This window comes from Nipponia nippon, unplaced genomic scaffold, assembly GCF_047370975.1.
Source record: "Nipponia nippon isolate SJK-2023a ecotype South Korea unplaced genomic scaffold, ASM4737097v1 scaffold_8, whole genome shotgun sequence".
In the NCBI taxonomy this organism is placed as follows: Eukaryota; Metazoa; Chordata; class Aves; order Pelecaniformes; family Threskiornithidae; genus Nipponia; species Nipponia nippon.
Window position 1 is genome coordinate 49900934 of NW_028262402.1, and position 21552 is coordinate 49922485.

Here is a 21552-nt window from a genome sequence, read left to right on the forward strand (position 1 = left end):
CAGAAAATTTTATAAGCAGTATTGTTGTCACATGTGCAAACAGGCTTTGTTTTAAATTAAAGACTTACTGTTGGCAAAGTTTCTTTTTTTCCCTCTGCAGGATAAAAAAATTAAAAATACAGTTTTCAACAGCCACCTTGAAAATCTACCATGTTATGCTGAAATATTTCTGAAAACTACAACAAGGTTCCAATTAATCCCTTAGAATGCAATAAACTAAAGGCTTTTTGTTTTTATCTTTTAAAAATATTAATGTAAACTACAGTACTCAAGCTGCAGATAATAAAATGTTATTTTCTCCTTGAGACAGATTAAATTTTGTTACGTTAAAAAAAAAAGGGGGAGAGAAAGGCTTTAACCAAAACTGTTTTTTTAAAAGTTCTGCCTTGTATGTAGTTTCTGAAGCATTCTTTCTTTATTGAAGTAATTCATTTTGGTTGTTTCCAATTTCTTTTCAGGAGGTTTAAGCAGAGGACAGCAAAGCACAAATCCATCACAGGGAGCAAAAAGGTAAGGGTTTTCTGGAAACATGAGTAGGCAACTCATTTTAAAATAATAAAAGTTTAGACAAATATTCAGTGTTGTAAAAGTTGTGTAGGTACACATTGTATATTTTAACCTCTTACTGTTCTTTTTTCTTTCTTTAACTTTAGGTCTGGACTAACAACGTCACAGTCAGTATCAAAAAAGGCCAAGTCAACCAATTCCAAGCATACAATTGAAATGTTTTTTAAATGACTGTGTAGCAACTTATTCTATATGAAGTATTTCATAGTGTTTTATGACTGCAAATTAATTTAGCATTGGTGGTAGGCTGGATTCAGGTGCCTGTCACTTTGGAGCCATTACATGCATCTGTAAAAAGAACATGATGTCTGAGATAGAAGAAGGGTACAACTGAATTAATTTTTTTGTTTGAGACTAATGCTTTTTTTCCCAGTTGTTTCTCAGAATCAACATTCACTAGCACTTTGACATTGTTTATACTGAGCATGTGGAACTTTGTTAGAGTCATGAGCAGCCTCATGAATTCTCTCTGCTGTTCAACAAATAGAACAGGGAGATTAGAGCTGCCATTGAGCAAACCTGTAGGGCAAGCTCCCTAGAAAGCAGCAGTCATTAGCTAGAGTGCCACACTGTGCTTACTGAAGGCCCTCTTCCCACACCTGACCTACCATCTTCTCTGCAGGTTGTATTGGCTCTGGTAGCCATAGGAGCTCAGGCTGACACTTCCTTGGACGATTCAACACCAAATTTGATTGTGATATTAGCTGTATGATAACAAAGAAGAGTTGAGTTGCTTGATTTCAGCTTACGAATGCCGGTCTTCTCAGTGAACACAAAAATTGGTTAGTCTCACAGTTTCAAAGGAAAAGAGCAAGAATTTAGGGCACAGTCAAGCTTTCATTGTTGTCACTGAAAATGACTTCAGCAAGAGGTGATGCACCAGCCCCGAAGAACTCATTGTGATGAGATACAGGATGACTTCACTGATTTAGAAAATGTTAATAAACCTGTTGAGAGAAGGATTCCTCCAGGTTAGTCAGACAAATGCTGTTTGATCCTTGGCCTTCCCAAAAAGACCGAGAATTTCAGTTTTCTTTGCAATTGTGAAATTGTTACTGGTTAGTAGCACTACATTTATGCTATATAAAAGGTCTCATGGTGCAATAATAATACGAATGATGTGCAAATATGCAAGATGATGAATGTTTTTATTATTTACCTTTCTCTTTAAAATTATTTTGTATTTCTGAATAAACGATATTTTATGAGTGCATATGGGGAAGGAGGAAGTTGTAAAGTGCAAATATTTAAAATACTCTGTTTAGATTTTTTCTGTTCACACCAAATTGCTTAAATGTAGGCATTTTATTTAATATTTATCAGGCAAATAATTTATGATGATAGCATATTTCTTGTAAGTTATACAAACAATGTCAAACCCTGTATGAAATATAAACTGCTTTTTAATTGCAAAATCTTTAAAAGAAGTGGCTACTACAGCAGCATCTGTTTTGTTGTTTAACTGTATTGGAAGTACTTTGGGGTTTGCTTGTTTTTTAAACAAACAGATGTGTACCTGGTATGTTTTAGAAGCCCAGGCTAAGTCCAGAATGTGCATTTTTGTTTCCAGACTTGCTGGAATGATTTCACCATCTCTGCCTGCTCACCTGTTTGTTTGCCAGGTGCCACTGCATCCACAGCTCTGTCATTTGAATTCATGTCAGTGCTCCCTTACCTGCTTTGGACCAAATCAGTCAGACTAGGTCAGACTATGTAAGCTGACTCAGTTGACTTCTTCTAAACCAGGTCAGTGAGCATTCAGCATGAGCTGTTCTGTTGACAAAGGTAGGAGCTGGTAACTTTTGGTAGGAAAGACAAAAGCAAGTGAGGGAACAATGACTGAAGCTACCAGTGCTGTTTAGAAAGTGAACAGCTGTCCCTTTATTAGTGTGTATCTGTCTGATTCAATAAAGTGTAGAATCTAAGTATTACCTTGTCATTGTGTGTATTTCTTTAAAATGTATTTTTACATGTGCATTACTTCAAAAAAAGTAAACTACTGTAAGTGCCTGAATGAATGACGTTAGTTTGGCTTGGCCTCGGAAATTGTCTTACCATCTGTTAAAAAAAAAAAAAAAGTGCCATAGAGTTATGAGTGTCATGAAGTTAAAGTTGTGGAGTATTTTAATGCGTAAATAAAACTCACAGTATGATTCTAAAGCCAAAAATGTCTGTCTTTTGAGATGTGTGTAAAAATATACCTTTTGGAAAGGTGATTCTTTGTGTTTACAGAAAGTGCTCAGTAAGATGGTTTTATTATTTTCCATGTAAATTATTTACTGCAGTGCAAAACACAAGCCTTTTTTTTTTCTATTTCTTATAGTTTCTTATACCCCATTTATTACTGTTTTTATCTGAAGAAGGCCTTCAGTACACAATTAAGTATTGTCATAAACTTTTGTGATATGATTTTTCATCTCCATTCATGTGGAGAAGACTGTGTAAACAATGTTTTTGTTTTGCATTTTTGTCGGGGGGTGTGTGTTCTATAATTGACTTTAACTTAACATCTGTTTTCATTAGCATCTGGAAATTTCTTTATAGCTGTTTTTAACATAATGTATAAATTATTTCCTGTGTGTGAGTCATTCCACACTTACTATATCCACAGTTCTGAAGCACATGAATAATCTAGGTTGGCAGCAGACGAGAATTTCTGTGTAGTGTAAGTATCTCTCTTATTTAAGGTAGATATATATACTTCATCTTGAATTCCTCTTTTAGTTATGAACGACAGAGAAAAAAGATGACATTTCTGTGATCTTAATGTTCTTCTCTCCACCACTTCTGAAAAAAGAAATGCAGACAGCATATGCATGACCACAAGGCATTTATCTGTAAGGAGGGTGCTTGGCATAAGTGGGACAGCCATAGAGATGCCCTCCTAAGAACAAGACTTATGGCTTAGTTTATCTTGTAAATTCTCAATACTCAAAAACTTAGACTGTAGAATAGCATTTTCCTATTTAATCTGTTTACTGCTATCTGTAGTAATATCTTCATTTACTTTTGGGTTTTGAAATATCTTGCCTACAGAATGTCTTACTGTGGTTTGATATCATGGTGACCAATTTTGTTAATTAGTTGTCTGACCTGGGTGTCTCAAAATCTTTATTTCTAGAAACTTTCCTGTTGGGAATATATGAATACTTTGGCTTATGCTGCTGTTCTCAGAGTTGCTGAAGTTCCACTTTGAAGTGTCATTAACAGGAAGGAACATCAGCAGGACAGAGTTTGGGCTTGGATTACTCTGCCTGTAGCTTGATCCATGTTGGAATTATTTTGGGAATGGTTTATCACATCCCTGTCTCTCTCTCACGTTGTCATATGCAGATCCAAGCAGAAGGTTGGAGCCATCAAGAATCATACTGCCTACAAGTGAACCCTGGGAGCAGCCTGCAGGTGCCCGAGTTTGTTGACCAGCTGGTGTTCTGCGGATCTCTGCCCTGTCTTTTCTGATTGCCGTTTTTATACATGAGCATCTGTTGAGACTGGGCCTCTCTATTTCGTTGTTCTGGTTGCTACTTGTAAGCATAGGCAAGTGGCAACAGGTAGCTGCAGTCATAAGGGATGAGGAGAGGATTGAGAGTAACTGTAAGGTGCTGCAGTTGCACAAGCTAACAATTCATGCACCATGGGATTCAGAATCCCGCAGAGTTTCATACTTCCAATAAAAGTACACAGGTTAATATAGATTAATATACCGTTTAATAAAAACATAATACTCACTACCTTGACTTTATCTTCAAATCTCACCTTCCTTTACAGGACATAATTTTTGCTTGTTCCTCTTTCTTCTTTATGCACTATTCAACATGGTTTTGTCTTGCCTTACATTTTTTCTTTATGTTGGTTCTACTTGTTTATGTATTTATTACTACTGTTAATTTAAATATTTAGAAAATGCTCTGAGTTCCTGCCAAAGAGAGAGCTTTGTGAAGGCAAGTGAGGAAGATGTTCCAGTATGGCCTTGCTCTGCACTTTGTTCTGTATTCTGCATCTCTGTTAGTTTCTCCGTGAGTCTTTTGTGCAGGTTGCTGGGCCCATTTGAAAGAGTCAAGATTGTAGGAAGTGGTTAGAGAATGTGGTAAACTTGCTATTTGCAAAGTTTGAGCACATAAAGTGGAGTTGTACTGGCAAAGTTAAGAGACACACTGTGAAATAGTATTTTATGATAGTAATTGGAACTGGAAACTAATAGCTGGTGTTTCCAGCCTGTATGTGAAACTATGATCCTGGTTAAAGGTCCGCAGTATAACTTCTGCTCTATATGAGGCTGCAAATCTGTTCCTCCTTTGGTGCCAGCTTTGTAGGCAAACCTAATCATTCCACAGTTGCCTGTTGTCTCTCATTTCAAAAAGGAGCATTAATGTTGCAAACAGTGGGCCTGTGTTACTAGCCCAGTCACCATACAGAAATAAAACTCTTCCTCTTAAGAAGTTTCACTGGAACATTTGACTCACAGGAAGCAAGTAAAAGTGAAACCTCTGTGATTCAGCTGCAGCTAAATCAGTTACTTGTTCTTCTCACTCTGGGTTTATTTTCACAGTTGTTTTTTCAGCTGAGTAACATTCATCTACTGGAAGGACAATGGATGAAACTGTCTTATCACACCAAGGTGTATCAAGTGTAAAGATTCTTATACGTCACAGTCTGACTGTATGAAAAACGTTTAAAGGACAAAAGAACTGTGAAATCTCTTCATATATGATAAAAGCAGAATCTGAGCAAATAGTTTTGTATCCAAACTTGCTCAATTTACAAACTCTTTTGAGTCTTTCAGATTAATTTTACCATGGACACGTATGGTGTTGATAATCTTGGAAGTTAAGACAACTGTGTAATTTAATTACAAAGATTATAAAAATTTTAATTACAAAGATTATACAAAATTATAATGAAGGAACTCAAATGTGTCTTCAGTTGTGTAACGCTGAATACTGATAGTTCTGCATTCTTGGAGCTGCTTTCCCAATATTTATTTTGAAATGTTAGCAATATCAAAGGCTGTTTTTAAAGTAAAATTTAACCTAGTAACTTTAAACAATTTTTATGCCCTATCTCAGAAAATCATTGTCTATGTGAAATGAAATATCAGTGCTGGCTTAAGTAGACCAAAGTAACAGTGGACTTCAAGATAAATGGAGAAAGAGGTAGATTAGATGGATCTCAATATGTCAGTTCACAACAACTGAACCTTTGGGGATATGTGTATTAATTTTGACTGGGCTTGGACAAAAGCAAATGAAAATATTGTCTACCTGAAAATAAAGAGTCTTGCGATTGGATCAATGCTGCTACTGCACATGTGTATTTTTCTGCCTAAATTTACGGCAGAAGCACCTCAGTCTCTCACATCCTAAGGCTGTGTTGAGCTTGCAGAGGCACAGGGATGGTCGCCCTGTCTAGTTCAATGAATGCTGGTTGACAGCAGCGGGAGTAACTCCCAAGAGGAATTTCCCCACTAAAGAGCCTTCAGCCTGCAGAGAGAGCTCCATGACTGCCCTGCAGTAGTGACAAAGCCACCTGGCTCTGGGGTCCCCTGCAAGCTGTGATGCCTCTGGGTGTCTGTACGGGTGCACTCATGGCATTGCTTTTCAGAAGCGCCTCTTGTTTGTGCGATGATTTGCGAAGCACTTCAGGAGCAAACAGGACTACCTTTTTGTGTGTGCATTTGTAGGTGCAAAGAGCTATTTGCACGTAAGGCTAGCCGCTAGAGAAGGCCCGAGGGGGATTGTGCAAGGATGACCCTGTTTGGTACCTAGCTAGTATGAAGAAATTCTGTGTATTTAGCTCCTGGTTTCTTTTAAAGCAAACTCCTAAAGCTGCTCCGCACGTCTCCCTCTTCAGATGGTGTGGCCAAGCACCAGGGTGCTGCCGCAGGCGTGCCGGGAGGGCGCTGCCGGCCAGGGCTTGGCTGCCTGTGCTCCACTCAACGCAGCCCCGGGAACCGGTTTGTCGGGGCCAGCGCTGGGCACCTCCCTCGGCACCCCGGCCTGGGGCCCCATCCCTGGGGTGAGGAGGAAGAGGAGCCAAGTGAGGGCAGCGATGAAGGGGCTGAGCTGCCTGCTCCGCTCCGGGGAGGATGGCATGCAGGGAGCCACGGCAGCCAGCCACGACGGCCATGAGTGCGCGCGGGTCGGAGGCGAGGCAACTGTTAGGGCTGGCGGGACTGTAGGGTCCACCTGAACCCCCTTTTTGCCTCGACCAAAGAACAAAATGAGCGGGGGGGGTAAAAGGAGGAGGTTAAACATGAGCTGCTTGATACATAGTAAAAGGCATTAGGGGGACGTGTGGCTGTGGGATCGGGAGCACATCCGTCTTGCAAGGGACAGGTCCTGCAAACTGCCCAGCGCCCCGCTTTAACTTCGCCCCTGAAGCTGTCTGAGGGGCTTCGCTGGCATTAGTCACATCCCTGGGGCTGAGCACCTGCCAACAGCTTCACAACCGACCCGGGCCCCTGTTTTGAGGGGGCACACAGAAATCAGAGGACCTTCTGGCCTCCTTGCACTGAGTGGCACAACTCCCAGTGGTGGGCTCGCCAGCCTTCATCCCGCAAGCCGGTTTGTGAAAGAACAGCCTGCTCTGCCGTGGGCTGCAATTAGTGAAAACAGGTTATTTGTGGAAATGGAGCGGTAATTGTTCAACCCTGCCATGGCCCTGTCCTGTGATTGCAGCGTGACAGCCAGGAGGTGTTCTCCTGGGCCGTGCTTCCTGCTTCCAGGCTGGCAAAGAGGGCAGAAAAAGAAAAGAAACAAATAAAATATCACTGTTGGACTCAGTAACTAGTTTTTCCCATGACTTCTTTGAATTGGAAAATTATTACTTTAGAAAAAGATTCTTGTGACTTAACAAAACACCTACTTTGCCCTAGTCATTTTATTTCCTGTAACAAACAAGAAAAGATAGAGGAAACATTGAAAATTATACCAAGCCATTAAATATATGATTTATTTTTTAAGAACAATAGAGTAAAAATAATTTTTGTTGTTATCTGAATCTGAATATTGTTATTATTTTTGTATTTTACCTTCTTGGAACTCTTCAGCCAATTCAAATTCTTGGGTTTTTTTCCACGTGCTTTTTGAGAAAATGACAGATTTCATCTCACGGATACCACAACAGGAAATTAAAAAGAGGGGGGATGGTGGTGGAGAGGTTTCCATTGTCTATGAGTACTGAAACCTCTGGTGCACCTTTTTACTACATTGGAAGTGATCCTTATTTGTGGTATTACTGAAAGATTGAGGCCTCTGAAATAAGATGTAAATATGAGGAAAGAAAAATTGCAGGTACCTCAAAGCTTGAGTTCCTGTTGAGAAAGACTTTCTGTTTTCAGGTCAAGAAAGCTATTTACTTTTCTGCATCTTTTTACTTCCTTGCCCTTCTAAGAGAGGAGAAATGTTGGGTTGTTCAATACACTGCAGACAGGGCTCTCTACAAAGGAAATCAACTGACAAAATTACTACTTTTAGTTAGCTCAAAAGAAAAATGGAATATAACTCTTTTATAGTTATCATATAAATATAATTATGTAGTTATGATATAAACTGTAGGGCAACAAGCCAGGCATTTTGTATGAAGCCAAAGAAAACAACCGCCCCAAAAGACTGACAGCCACAAATAGATAATCGATTGCTGCTGTTACTTGAAAACAGAGTGATTGCTAATAATGCAAGGAGTGCCAAATCCTGGAGACCCCAGCTTGGACAGAAAGCTTCCATAAATCTGTAGTCTGACAGCTCTATACTCCTGTAATTTCATGCATGAAAAAGTCATTTTGCAAAAGCAGCAAAAGGTTGTGCAGCAAGTCAGTGCCGTGGTGTGTCTGGATTGCCACTGTTCTTATCTCCTGAATTAAGAAGAATTAAGAGAGACATTATTAAGAAACATCATGCCCAGAGCAAGAGGTCTTCTTTTTAATGGCATACAGCCAATTCATGACTTCTGGACAGCAGGGAAAAGACCAGCATTTATTTTTTGTCAGAAATACAATAAAACTGTCCTTGACAATGCAGATACAGTAAAGAAGCATCATTTTCTCTTGTTTCTTGAAGGCAGTGCGAGTAAACTGCTGTGATTGTTCCTGAATTGTTCCTGATGCAACAGCATTTGTCTTTGCATCCTCATGTAGGATACATGTCTGAGTGTTCATCAGCGGTCAGTAGGAATGAATGTGGCCTAATTATAACTAATTGCAGCTAATCAGTGCCCTACGTTTTGTGTCCACATTTGCCACAAATTTGCCTTGAGCAACCATCATTTCACCCGTGTTTGAAATCAAAGTAGTGGAAAGCTCTGCTGGATAATTCTTTAGGGTGTAGACTATGAAAACTACGGGTGAGGCATTTATTCTGCAAAGATCCCTGTTTATGATGCTGATTTTGCTGTCAACCACACTCCTTACACTCCTTGTCAGAAATGCCTGGGATGCATTTTTATTTGCAACTGCTTTTTTTTTTTTTTTTTTTTTTTTTTTTTTACTGTGCCCCCATGTTGTAAAACAAGCAAGTACTATTCTGTGATTCCCAAAGAATTTTGGGAGGATGCTTCTGTTGTTTGAGGTGTTTGGATAATGTCACAGGAAAACTGGAAACAGCTTTGCAAGTGTCCAGTTTAATTTCTAGCTCGTTTTGTACAGTACAACTGTGATTATTCCCACTGAGATTATAATAATGGGTAACGTAAAATGCAATTAAGTGAATGCCATGCTGATTTTCCTTACTGTGCTCTGCAGTCATACTGCCTCAGGCTGTATTCTCATTAGGCGTTAATGAACTTAGACATAATGCAGTAGGATGAACTTGCATGAGAGGCCTCTAAGGAACAGATAATTGCTGCAGTTTCTAGTTCAACAGAGAGTGGTGTCCTCTTTGCTGATATCACCAGACAAGTGGCTTTCAGGCCAAAATATTCTAGACAGAAGATATCTAAGTGATTAACTTTTTAAGTGTGATATGCTAGGAAATTAAAAATATCTTTAAAAATATATTAAAAATATTTTGCAACTGATTTAATGCTACACTAATTTCTTCTAAGTGATCAATTAAATGTTAAGGTAGAAACATGAGAATGACTCTGACCCCTGAGTTAACTAACCCAGTTATCAGACACTGGAATTTTATTTTCCAAAGTTACTGAATCTTAGGTGTCTAAATGCATGCTGCAGCTACTTTAGTTGACCAAACAGATGTTCATTTTTGGGTTGAGATATTAAAGGAAGGTCCCAATTTAACAGTAAATTCTACATTGTGGCCAAATTTTGAGTTCAAGTACACACCTTTTTACAGGGTGGGGGAACTCCTGGTTCCTTTGGAGTTTTTTTTTCAGTTGGATCATACCATTTGGTTACTGCTATACATTTTTACATATTTTAGTGGTGTGTTCTCTTTTAAAACAGAGCAACTTTTCCAAGAATAGGAAATAAATGCTGTGGTTTGTACTGTTCACTGCTATGCCTATAAAATACTTTGGGACCCATTTAGATGGCGAGAGCTTCATAAATGAACTCTTGTTCCTGTGAGCAGTGCAAATAATGGTAATCCATGCTGTGAAAAGTCTACTTCTGTTTGCACTTGAAAGTTGAAACTAAAAACATCATCCAGATGTCTCTAGAGGAGAAAAATGTAATCCTGGAACACTTCTATGATGAGAAGCAAATGTTTCTCATAACATATGAAATCAGGACAAATAACAGAAGATAAGAACAGTATCATCATCCCCTAAGCTGGTTATGGCTATTTTTTTAGTAATACAATTTTTTCATCATGTTTTTCCACAGTATTGCCGGATGAAAGAGAATTTCAATATGCTGCTAAAATGAACAATTTGGAAACCATGGAAAAGCTGTTTAAAAAGAATGTTAATATAAATGCTGTAGATACTGTGAGTATGAAGCGTCTGACACATCACTGATCTGAAATGTGACTCCTTGGGGTTGCATGGGGGAATTCCAGCATGATAGCCCCGTCAGCTGCAAGGTGGTGAGGCTACAGGAGTCCCTCCTAGGACCTGATTAAGAAAGGTTTTACATGTCCAGTGTGGACAGTAGGGTTTGTGTAGCATAACTCAGAGGTCTGTGTATTTAGCCACTAGTCTGTGCATCACATTGGGAACTAAGGACTTCTGAATCCTGGTCCCTGATCTAGTATTTATTCTGCGTTCTTGGATGACTAGTTTCTCAAGTTCTCCCATCTTTCAGAGTGGGAGGACTTAGCCTCACAGTCACTTTGAGAATGAATTTATGCTGCTAGCATTACAAATTTCAAGTGTGAAGTGTTACCATTCAGTTCCTATGGAACCACGGGAACATTCTACCGTATCCTCTGGCTCCAGGCTGAGTTCAGAGTTCAGATTTACTCTAGACAGATGAAAATGCATTCCTTACACTGACATCAACTCTAGGCCTAAAGTCTGAGGATGTATACTTCACAGTAACAAAATATAGTGCTGTGTTCCACATGAGAGGTAGTTCAACAGCAATGGAGCAGTCATGATATTAATCTGGGAGTTGTGGAGAACAGTTTGCCCTCAGTGGCTACATATAAATCATCTGCCCAAGAACATCCAGTATTACTTAATCATGGGTTCTGAAAAAGCTTCCTTCACATGCCCATGTGCATTTTTCCCCACTGGAGAATCCAGGAGGTGGTACAGATGCATTCCTTGGTTTCTTTGTTAAAAAGAGAGGGAGACAAAAATTTCTTTTGAGTAAACTTCTCTTGAACGATGACAGTGTTCCTGTCAATTACATAGTACTCTAAAAAGTCACTTAAAAAGTAGTTCTTGCTTCCTGACTGCTTTCCAGAATTCAGGAAATTAAACTAAATATTTTTCCAGTCCAGAAGTTCCAACCTTTACTCTGTCGTCCTTAAATCAGACCTATAGTATAAGACATTTACTAGCATAACTATGTGAGTGTTGTGCATTGATTGATTCTCCTAGTGGGGACATAGCTTATACTGGCAAAACCATTCTTTTTTTCTTGTTGATCATTTGTGCCCCTGTACTCCCAAGACAAATAAGCAAGGCTGCCAAAAGGTGAGTTTTGTTGATAGAACTATTTCTGTGCAAGAGACTTTTTCTGGCATAAATGCATGTCATAAATCCCACCTTTTTATGCTTTTAACGCAAAGAGAACGAATCCAAACTGACTTTTAAAGTTAATTGGTTAAATCACTTATATATCCTTGTATGGAAACTCTCAGTGAATTATGTTAAACCCAGTTATGTTGACGTTAACTGGAAGCAAAACACTCTCCACTAAAGTTTAATTCAATTTAACCAATTCCTTTTAAATTCACACCATTAATTACTTTAATGAAAACTGTGTAACTACCATCAAGTGTTCCTGGTAAGCGTTGAGCCTATTCACCTGTGTAAAATTACTCACTGTTTGCAAAGTGGAAGCTTTCATTTACATAGATAATGACTCAGTCTGCAAAGGTGACTAATACTGAGTGAGGGAGGAATCTCGTCATGCATTGCAGAGATATAGTCAAAAGCAAGCATAAATCTAGTCCTCAGCTTTTCAAATCAAACCATATAATAAAATAGTAAACATGCATGCTTCTTGTACTACATGCATCTCCTCTATAAGTATATGATTACTTAATCCTACTCCGACATTTCAGTGAATTTCAGTGAAGGGATGATGCTACATAGAGTAACTAAATCATTCTGGTTCTACAAGAAATCTTTAAGATCAATACCTAAATTGTATCCAAGGGAACAAAAACGCAGATAAAGACCAAGCGTGGCTGTTGAAGGAGAAATATGCAAATGTATACATGTTAACAAATACATTTGTTCATAATCAGAGAATTCACAAATCCTGATCACCTGCAGAAGGAAAAGAACTGTATTACGGACCTAACAACCAAAGCTTTGCTTATTTCAGCTGAAGCGCACTGCGTTCCATTTTGCTGTTGCGAGAAGTCATATATCAGTGGTGGATTTTCTTCTCCGTCACAAAGCTAGACTTGATATGGCAGATCAGGTAAGCTGGTTTACATGTTTTGATTCACACAGTACAGGAACACCTTAGGGGAAAAGTAAAACTAGATATTTGCCTTATGCTCCCCGTTTTGCAAAGTCAAGTGCTTGCTGTAAATGCTTCAGTTTGTCTAAAGATGGCACACGTTTATATGAAAAAACATTGTTAGAGGAAAAACACATTGCCCAGAGCTTTGGCTATGTTGAATACTTGAGTGAGTGCAAGGGTGGATGAAGCCACTTGTGCAAATACACTGTCTGTGGTAGCTGGGTATTAATCATTGGCCACTTTATATGAAAGCAATCACTAAAAGTAAAAAATAGCTCTGGAGATCGCTAGGAGCTCAGAAAGTAACTCCTTGTGTTCTTGCCCTCCGTTTTTATGTAAGTAGCTTAATGCAAAACTGTCAGCTACTCTGCAGCTTCCAACATATTAAGTCTAACAGTGCGTGGTTGATTTGGCTGGGCCAGATGGTGATCCACAGTGCAGGATTTGATTTGGATATTAATACCAAATGTATGGTATGTTATTAATAAATGGGCTATTCAAACTAGGAGTTTTCCAGTGAATGGAGTAATGAAAATAGATGAATTATTTCCCTTTTTTCCCCCTGTTTGCTTCTTTCTCCTTATCTACCCTATGCAGCAGTGTTTAAGTTGTAAAACAAATTCCAGGTTGTGGAGGGAGAAAACCGCCTTGTTTTCACATTGTGTTGGAATGAAAATAAGACGAGAGAGACCTGTTGGTTCCAGTTACCAGCGGCTCCTGGCTTGGGCATGTGCTTGTACTGTAGGGAACCATCTCCTCATTGGTGCTGCTTGTGTTGCTCTGAAATGTTCTTCCAAGCTGCCATGTCACTGAATACCTCGCATGCTGCTTTGAAGAAATATGGCCATCTTTCTGGACCCTATCAGCTCTTAAGCAAATCTTGCACTGTTGTAAGCAAGGTTTCCCTTTTGTCTGGCAAGCTGAAAGATGTGCTAATACAGTAATTCTTCAAGATATGGACAATTTTCTTTAAGTAGTAGTGCTCTCTATAGCAACAGTTAAGAAATGAATCCCTGGATCTTTTACAGAGTACCACTGGTTATAGTTTTAATGTAATTTTATTCTGTAACTATTGTAAATTATTCTTTGTGGCAAATTATTTTTTAGTGGCTATCTTCCAGATTTGTTGAGGCAATAAGGTGTGATTAAAACATTTTATGGGTCTTTTAATTACCCTGATAGAGTGCATTGAAGCCAGGTTGGAAATATAGACCCTCCCCCCATGCTGGGGTTCTATTAAACACTCAGGATCTCATTCTAATTAAGGATTATCTTTTAATTATTAGCTATCTTTAATTCTTACGTGTTGTTAATCATCTTTGTTGAAAGACCATTGGAAATACTCCATCGTAATTAGCTCCCAGAGCTTAACTATTATGACATTACATATTGTATTCGACAGTGATTCATGTACTCTCTGGCATTCAGTTTGATCTTGCAATTGATAAGAAATAGAATGAAGATATTATGACTTTGTTTCTTACTCCATTTCAGTTTCTGACACACTTTTTGTATTAATACGTGTAAGTCTTAAGTATTCTTAACATTTCTCAGTACAAAAATTAAGCTAATTAAAAACATACAATACTGTTATTTCGGAGGGCAGACTTTGACCTGGTTGACAGAGTCCCTTGGGAAGCAGTCCTGAAGGGCAAAGGAGTCCAGGAAGGCTGGACATTCTTCAAGAAGGAAATCTTACAGGTGCAGGAGCAGGCCATCCCCATGTGCTGAAAGATGAGCCAGCGGGGGAGAAGACCGGCCTAGCTGAACAGGGAGCTTTGGCTGGAACTCAGGAATAAAAGGCGAGATTACCACCTTTGGAAGAAGGGGCAGGAAACTCAGGAGGACCACAAGGATGTTGTGAGGTTATGCAGGGAGAGGATTTAGAAGGGCCAAAGCCAAGATGGAACTTAAACTGGCTACTGCTGTAAAAGACAACAAAAAATGTTTCTACAAATACATTAGCAACAAAAGGAGGGCTAAAGAGAATCTTCATCCTTTATTGGATGCGGGGGGAAACATAGTGACAGAGGACAAGGAAAAGGCTGAGGTACTTCATGCCTTCTTTGCCTCAGTCTTTAAAGTTAGACCAGTTGTTCTCAGGGTAGCCAGCCCCCTGAGCTGGAAGACAGGGACAGGGAGCAGAACGAAGCCCCCATAATCCAAGGGGAAATGGTAGCGACCTGCTACACCACGTAGACACACACAAGTATTTGGGGCTGGATAGGATCCACCCAAGGGTACTGAGGAAGCTGGTGGAGGAGCTCACCAAGCCACTTTCCATCATGTGTCAGCAGTCCTGGCTAACTGGGAAGGTCCCAGTTGACTGGAGGTTAGCAAATGTGATGCCCATCTACATGAAGGGCTGGAAGGAGGGTCTGGGAAACTACAGGCCTGTCAGCCTGACCTCGGTACTGGGGAAGGTCATGGAGCAGAACATCCTCAGTGCCATCGCATGGCACATACGGGACAACCAGGGGATCAGGCCCAGTCAGCATGAGTTGATGAAAAGCAGGTTCTGCTTGACCAACCTGATGTCCTTCTATGACAAGGTGGCCTGCTCAGTTGATGAGGGGAAGGCTGTGGATGTTGTCTAGCTGGACTTTAGTAAGGCCTTTGACACCGTTTCCCACAGCATTCTCCTGGAGAAACTGGCTGCTCATGGCTTGGACAGTCATATGCTTCAGTGAGTAAAAAACTGGTTGCATGGCTGGGCCCAAAGAGTTATGGTGCATGGAGTCAAATCCAGTTGGCGGCTTGTCATGAGTGGTGTTCCCCAGGGCTCAGTATTGGGGCCAGTTCTGTTTAATACCTTTATCAATGATCTGGATGAGGGGATCGAGTGCACCCTCAGTAAGTTTGCAGGTGACACCAAGTTCGGCAGAAGTGTTGATCTGCTGGAGGGTAGGAAGGCCCTACAGAGGGACCTGGACAGGCTGGATCGATGAGCCGAGGCCAATTGTATGAGGTTCAACAAGGCTCAGTGCCAGGTCCTGCACTTGGATCACAACAACCCCAAGCAACACTGCAGGCTTGGGGAAGAGTGGCTGGAGAGCTGCCCAGTGGAAAAGGACCTGGGGGTGGCGGTCAACAGCTGGCTGAATATGAGCTGGCAGTGTGCCCAGATGGCCAAGAAGGCCAATAGTATCCAGGCTTGTATCAGAAATAGTGTGGCCAGCAGGACCAGGGAAGTGATTGTCCCCCGTACTTGGCACTGGTGAGGCTGCACCTCGAGTCCTGTGTTCAGTTTTGTGCTCCTCACTCCAAGAAGGACATTGAGGTGCTGGAGTGTGTCCAAAGAAGGCAACGAAGTTGATGAAGGGTCTGGAGCACAGGTCTTAGGAGGAGCGGATGAGGGACCTGGGGTTGTTTAGCCTGGAGAAAAGGAGGCTGAGGGGAGACCTTATGGCTCTCTACAACTATCTGAAAGGAGGTCATAGCGAGGTGGGGGTCGGTCTCTTCTCCCTCGTAACAAGCGATAGAATGAGAGGAAAGGGCCTCAAGCTGCGCCAGGGGAATTTAGGTTGGATATTAGGAAAAACTTCTTCACCGAAAGGAGAGTCAGGCATTGGAACAGGCTGCCCAGGGAAGTGGTTGAGCCTCCATCCCCGGAGGTATTTAAAAGACATGCAGATGTGGTACTTATGGTACAAGTAGTGGACTTGGCAGTGTTAGGTTAACAGTTGGACTCCATGATCTTCTTCAGGGTCTTTTCCAACCTAAACGGTTCTATGATTCTATTATTCATTGGTTTGTTTACAAGGATGTCATGGGGGACAGTGTCAAAAGTGTTATGAAAGTTGAGATAAACATTGATTTCTCTCCCCTCATTCACCAGGCTAGTCTTCCCATTGCATAAAGCTATCAGGTCTAGTTACTTTTTCTTCTTGGTCAGAGTTAGGAAGGTTTTTCAAGGCAGACCTTTGAGGCACAGTCACAAATTTTGCTCAAGCCCAGCTTTATTCTTGTAGCCTATGCACCAGATGCATGTTCCGTATTGGCCTCCACTGCAATTTCTGCTTGCTGTGCCCAGTTTGGGGCTCCCCAATACAGGAAAGACATTGATAAGCTGGAGCAAGTCCAGTGTAGAGCCCCTAGGATGATTAGGACTGGGGCACATGGTGTATGAGGAGGTGCTGAGAGAGCTGAGTAGCCTTGGGAGGAGAATGGTAAGGGGGAGACCTTATGGCTGTCTACAGCTACATGAGGGGAGAATATAGAGAAGACAGAAAAAGACTCTTCTCAGAGATGCACAGTAATAGGACAAGAGGCAATGGACACAAACTGCAGCACGGGAAGTCCCAGTTAGGTACAAGGAGAAAAAAAGTTCACTGTCAGAGTGGTCAAACACTGGAACAGATTTTCCACAGTTTGTGGAGTCTCAATCTCTAGCCTATTCAAAACTTGACAGGAGAAGGTCCTGAGCAACCTGATCCAGTGGGACGGGCTTTGAGCAGAAGGCCATAGGAGTGTGACCTCCAGAGGCCTCTTCCAGCCTAAACAGTTTTGTTATTCAGTGAATAGTTTGTAATATCCTGAAGTTCCTGTCACAGCAAGCATCCTGCTGTCCGAAGTGTTATACCAACATAAAAACTGTTCCTGTTCTCCATTAGAGATGAAGGTCAAGTTATTTATTCCTCTTTTACGCAGGAGAAACTGGAGAAGGGTTATAACTGCTAAGGAAGTGCCCTGATCCATCTTGCTTCCTTTAGATTGCTTTGACTCTATCTCTTAGACCAGGTGCTTTTATGGTGGAGTATGTATGTGTTGTGTTTACACAGCACTTAGCACAATGAGCCATGGTTTATGATGCTGCATCTGAACACAGCACACATGAATTGAGGAAGAGATGTGGAAAAGTTAGAGTGATCTGTGGTGAAGACGGGAGACACTGACTGGAAGTCCCTTATCTCTATTCCTTTGGGCTCTAAGAAGTTAACAACAGGGTTTTTTTTTCCCTATAAGAGAACTTTTTTAGAGAATTTGAGAGAAGAAAAGAGAACCTTAAAACAAGGGCTAACTGGAAAATCATGGAAATATAGTCATTACGTGCCATCACCTGAAATGTCATCCACTGCACCCAGTGCTAACTATATCTACATGATTTCTGGAGAGAGAGAATCATTTCCAGGTAGTATTTAATCCCACCATCTTAAAACGGGATCAGTCCTTCTCTGCAGATGCCAGACCTTCTGTCAAGAAGAGGGCAGCCTGAACATTTAGCTAGGTCTTGATGCATGACATTTAGCTTAAATTAAGTGAGATGAATCCCACTCACACTGACAGGTGTTAGTACTGATTTTCTAAAAGCCTGCAGAGCAGAACCCACTCATACACTGAATTAATAAAAAGAGTTAAAAAAATTTGGCATAAGGTATTTTGGTGGTAATTTCTGCCTTTATCATTTTATTTGAAGCATGGCCTGACAGTGATTCATCTTGCAGCTTGGACTGGAAATCTGGATATAATGAGAAAATTAGTTAAAGCAGGCGCTGATCAAAAGGCTAAGAATGAGGTTTGTTGATGACAAATTTTTACCAACTCTAAATCTGTTTATGTTGGAAAAAAACCAGACTTGTTCTTACAGAGTTGCTTATGGTTTTTCAGGAAGGAATGAATGTACTGCACTTTGCAGCTCAGAACAACAGCGTTAAAATAGTTGATTATTTTCTCCAAGATCTTCATCTGAATGACTTGAACAAGCCTGATGGGGTACAGTATGTTTCTTTCTGTTTATTTCTTTGATGTCATGAGGCATCTGTTGTGGGCAAAACAATCTTGACTTGGGGAATTTCAATGAAATTTAATTTATTGCCAGTTATATAAACATTTAATTACTGATTTGGGTATTGAGAAACAAGACAAACAGCCAGACAAGCACTTAGGGAAAACACCTTTCCTCCCTCTTTGCCTGTCTCAGCTGAACTCCAGACACCTCTCCTTCCCTGCTCCCCTTGCTTTTGCTGCACGTGGTGCTCAGTCCCATTAATGAGGCGATGGCAGTCAGAGGAGGTTGGGGTCTGTCCACAGTGGTTTCCTCTTTTTTCCGCTCTTTGTTTCTTACTCTTTTCCTGTGCTCCAGCAAGGGTTCTTCCATGGGCTGCAGCCACCCTGTGTGTGTACCTCCTCCTGTGTCTCCTCCCTTGCATCCTCTCATGTCTCCTTCTGCATCTCCCCTTGTGCATCTTCCCCATAGCAGTGACCACCCTTTCTTAAGTATGTTTTCACAGAGGTATCATGTGCTCCTCTGATGGGTTGAGTGCTGACACGTGGTGCGTGAGTTTTGTCCATTGTGAAGCCACCTGGAAGTGGCTGTGACCAGCACAGGGCAGTCTCTGACCTCCTCCCACACGACTCACCCCTGCAATCCCCTGTCCTTATCAAAACCTGCCATTTATGGCCAACACAGGCATATTTTGCTGACACAGAACATAAAACAGTGTGCAGCCATCCTACAAAGGTGTACCAACTCTTCAACAGTGCCAGGGCCTTGTCCTCATCAGGCTTGCTGTGTTTTTATTTTTCCTTCCCACAATGTTGGGATCTTGCTTTGAAGGCTTACTTAGCTAAGTAGGATATTTTATCTTTACATGAGGAAAATTTATCCTTGTAGTATCTTTTACCAAAAGAACAAAGCTCCCCTTCCTATTTTTTGAGTCTTGAATTGTATTGACCCAATGGTGCAAAATTCTGAATTCTTTCTACAGATGACAAGCCTGACAAAACACAGTTAATTTAACAAAATAAACCTTTGTGTTTTAGGTCTTGGTTAGACAGCCTCACTGTCTCACCAGTGGTATGATTTTATGTCAAGATAACTTTCTGCAGTTGAGTTTTAAACAGTTGGAAAAGTTTTTGTTAGTTTGAGCACTGTCCAAAAATCCCCACGATGTACAGTACTAAATCCAGGCCTCCTGGATGAAACTTCTGAGATATGGTTGTTCTGGTCTGTGCTTGCAAAATTCAGATCAAACATGTTACGCCATGGAAATAAATCTTGCAGCTTCTTTACTGCCTGTTTCCAAGCATCCTCAGACTTTTAATGGCACGGTTCTTTTGATAAATATTTTCACACTGAGAAGATTAAGAATTAAATATTTTGAGCACATTTTCTACCTTGTTACCATTTCTGAACAGTTTTCACGTATTTTCTTCAGGATATGCAAGATGTATAATCTGGTTTTTTTACACTAACTAAATATTGCATCTTTTTTAAAATCCTTACTCTTCTTGTGTATATCTACTTTTTTGTTAATCTACTTAGTCATATGATACATAAATTTTAATGCAGAATACACATGCACATATGCATATCATACATCTACTAACTGGAAGCAAAGTATTTTTACTTTCAATAACACTGTGTTTCTTTCCATAATTGTTTTCTAGAAAGGCAAAAAGCCATTTCTTCTGGCGTCTGAAAAAGGCCACGTTGACATGATAAACAATTTGATTACTCTGAAGCTGTTTACATCTGAAAAAGATAAGGTAAACGTTTCTTTTCCACTGACTTGCAACTAAAAACATGCTTGTGAAAGATTACTTTGTTTCAGTGTAGTTACTACATAACCAAGCAATAGGAATAAGCTGTGCAGGTGTCAGGGTGCTGGCAATGATACATATTGGACCAACAAATATACAAGGATGGTGATTTTTCAGTAATTAAGGGAGGACAGTGAAAATTCTGGTCTTAATGCCAGGAGACTTTTCCATATACATTAATAATTCATGTAAAGCAAAACTAGCATATGCTCTCTGTTGGGAGAAGTGGGAAGGTCTGCTGATTAATGTGCCAGTCTGTACTGGGAGATTATGTTGCCCAGTTTTTCGCTCTCCTTGGCTGTGTCCGTAAGTCACTGCTAAGTCCCACATGACTAATTTTTTAAAGTTGTTTAAATACTTCAGGATGCAAATAAACACCTGTGGGAATTTTTCAAAAGTGCTTGAACACTTCCATCTGACTGAGTCTGCTTTTGACACTGCATATTAAGGTGTCTAAATAACTTCCAAAGCCTGCCCTTAAATTTCCTTGCTCCTTACTTCACTCTTTGTGGAATAAGAATGTCAGTGTTTCTTTGCATCCGAGGCACTGCAAGGATAAATACATTAGAAATTGGAAAATGTTCAGATACTGCAGTTATAGAACCATGTAAGCAAGCACCCAGGAAGTTATGGGTTTTTTTTCCTTTTTTTTGTTTTGTTTTGTTTTTTTTTTTTTAACTCTGATGATACTTTAAGAGCTGCAGTGCGACCTGGAGCTCTGGTGTGCTAAGTAGTTTATCAGCAGTGGTTAAATAACAGTATTGTCCCAGACATCTAGCAGGCTGAATGTGCAAAGCAACAATGACGGGAGGCAAATGCTGTGGTCCTAAAGAGTAAGCAGGTAAGAAGCTAGGACAGCAATTCATCTCATGGGTCACTGAAAACAATTGCACTGTAACCATCAATTAACAAACATACCTGTTCCTAAAATGTATTTGGATTTTCTGCCCCTCCACCTCCACAGTGCTCTGATTGAAAAGCTGTTCTGGACCCTCATTTCCCTGAGGGTTAGGACCCTTCTCCTAATTTCCAGCTTCAGTTTGTTTCTAGTCAGTTTTGTACTTGTTCTTGTGCCAGCATTGTCTTTTAGCTCAAAGGCTGCTGCTCTTCCTGATAATCGTCTAGCTTGCTCTTTATTTTTATTTGCTTGCTGATGTGCTATTTTTTTTTTTCATACTTAACTAGTGAGGAATTCTACTGATGGTGAAGAGGATTGGAGATTGTGATGTTGGCATCAAAGCCACTACAAGATTACGTATACTTACCTAAGTTTTGGCTGTTTGTCTTTAAATCACTGCTTTTGGGGGCTTGATGTCCCCATCCTTGTAGCAACCAGTGCCCAAAGTTTTCTTCTGATTCATTCTTTCGGAGTTAGAATTTTAGATCTTTTTCACTGGTAG

General features: G+C 40.4%; 2 protein-coding genes across 9 annotated transcripts in view; both read left to right on the top strand.

Moving 5' to 3' along the window:
* The window catches only part of POLK (DNA polymerase kappa), a 35699-nt gene extending 33204 nt beyond the window's left edge, over positions 1–2495 (top strand). For 4 of the 7 annotated variants that reach the window (XM_087742215.1, XM_087742216.1, XM_087742218.1 and 1 more), the window contains exons 14-15: positions 459–510; positions 654–2495. In XM_087742215.1, the coding sequence (XP_087598341.1) occupies positions 459–510; positions 654–738 (137 nt within the window). In that variant the 3' untranslated portion in view covers positions 739–2495. The remainder of the gene's footprint in view (positions 1–458; positions 511–653) is intronic. The other 3 variants (XR_015701050.1, XM_087742219.1, XM_087742220.1) reach the window with 3 other exon arrangements.
* Positions 2496–6615: 4120 nt separating this feature from the next.
* Positions 6616–21552, top strand: part of ANKDD1B (ankyrin repeat and death domain containing 1B) — a 32171-nt gene continuing 17234 nt past the window's right edge. For both annotated transcript variants that reach the window (XM_087742070.1, XM_087742071.1), the window contains exons 1-6: positions 6616–6697; positions 10349–10452; positions 12467–12565; positions 18027–18125; positions 18218–18322; positions 20000–20098. In XM_087742070.1, coding sequence (XP_087598196.1) covers positions 6616–6697; positions 10349–10452; positions 12467–12565; positions 18027–18125; positions 18218–18322; positions 20000–20098 — 588 coding nt within the window. The remainder of the gene's footprint in view (positions 6698–10348; positions 10453–12466; positions 12566–18026; positions 18126–18217; positions 18323–19999; positions 20099–21552) is intronic.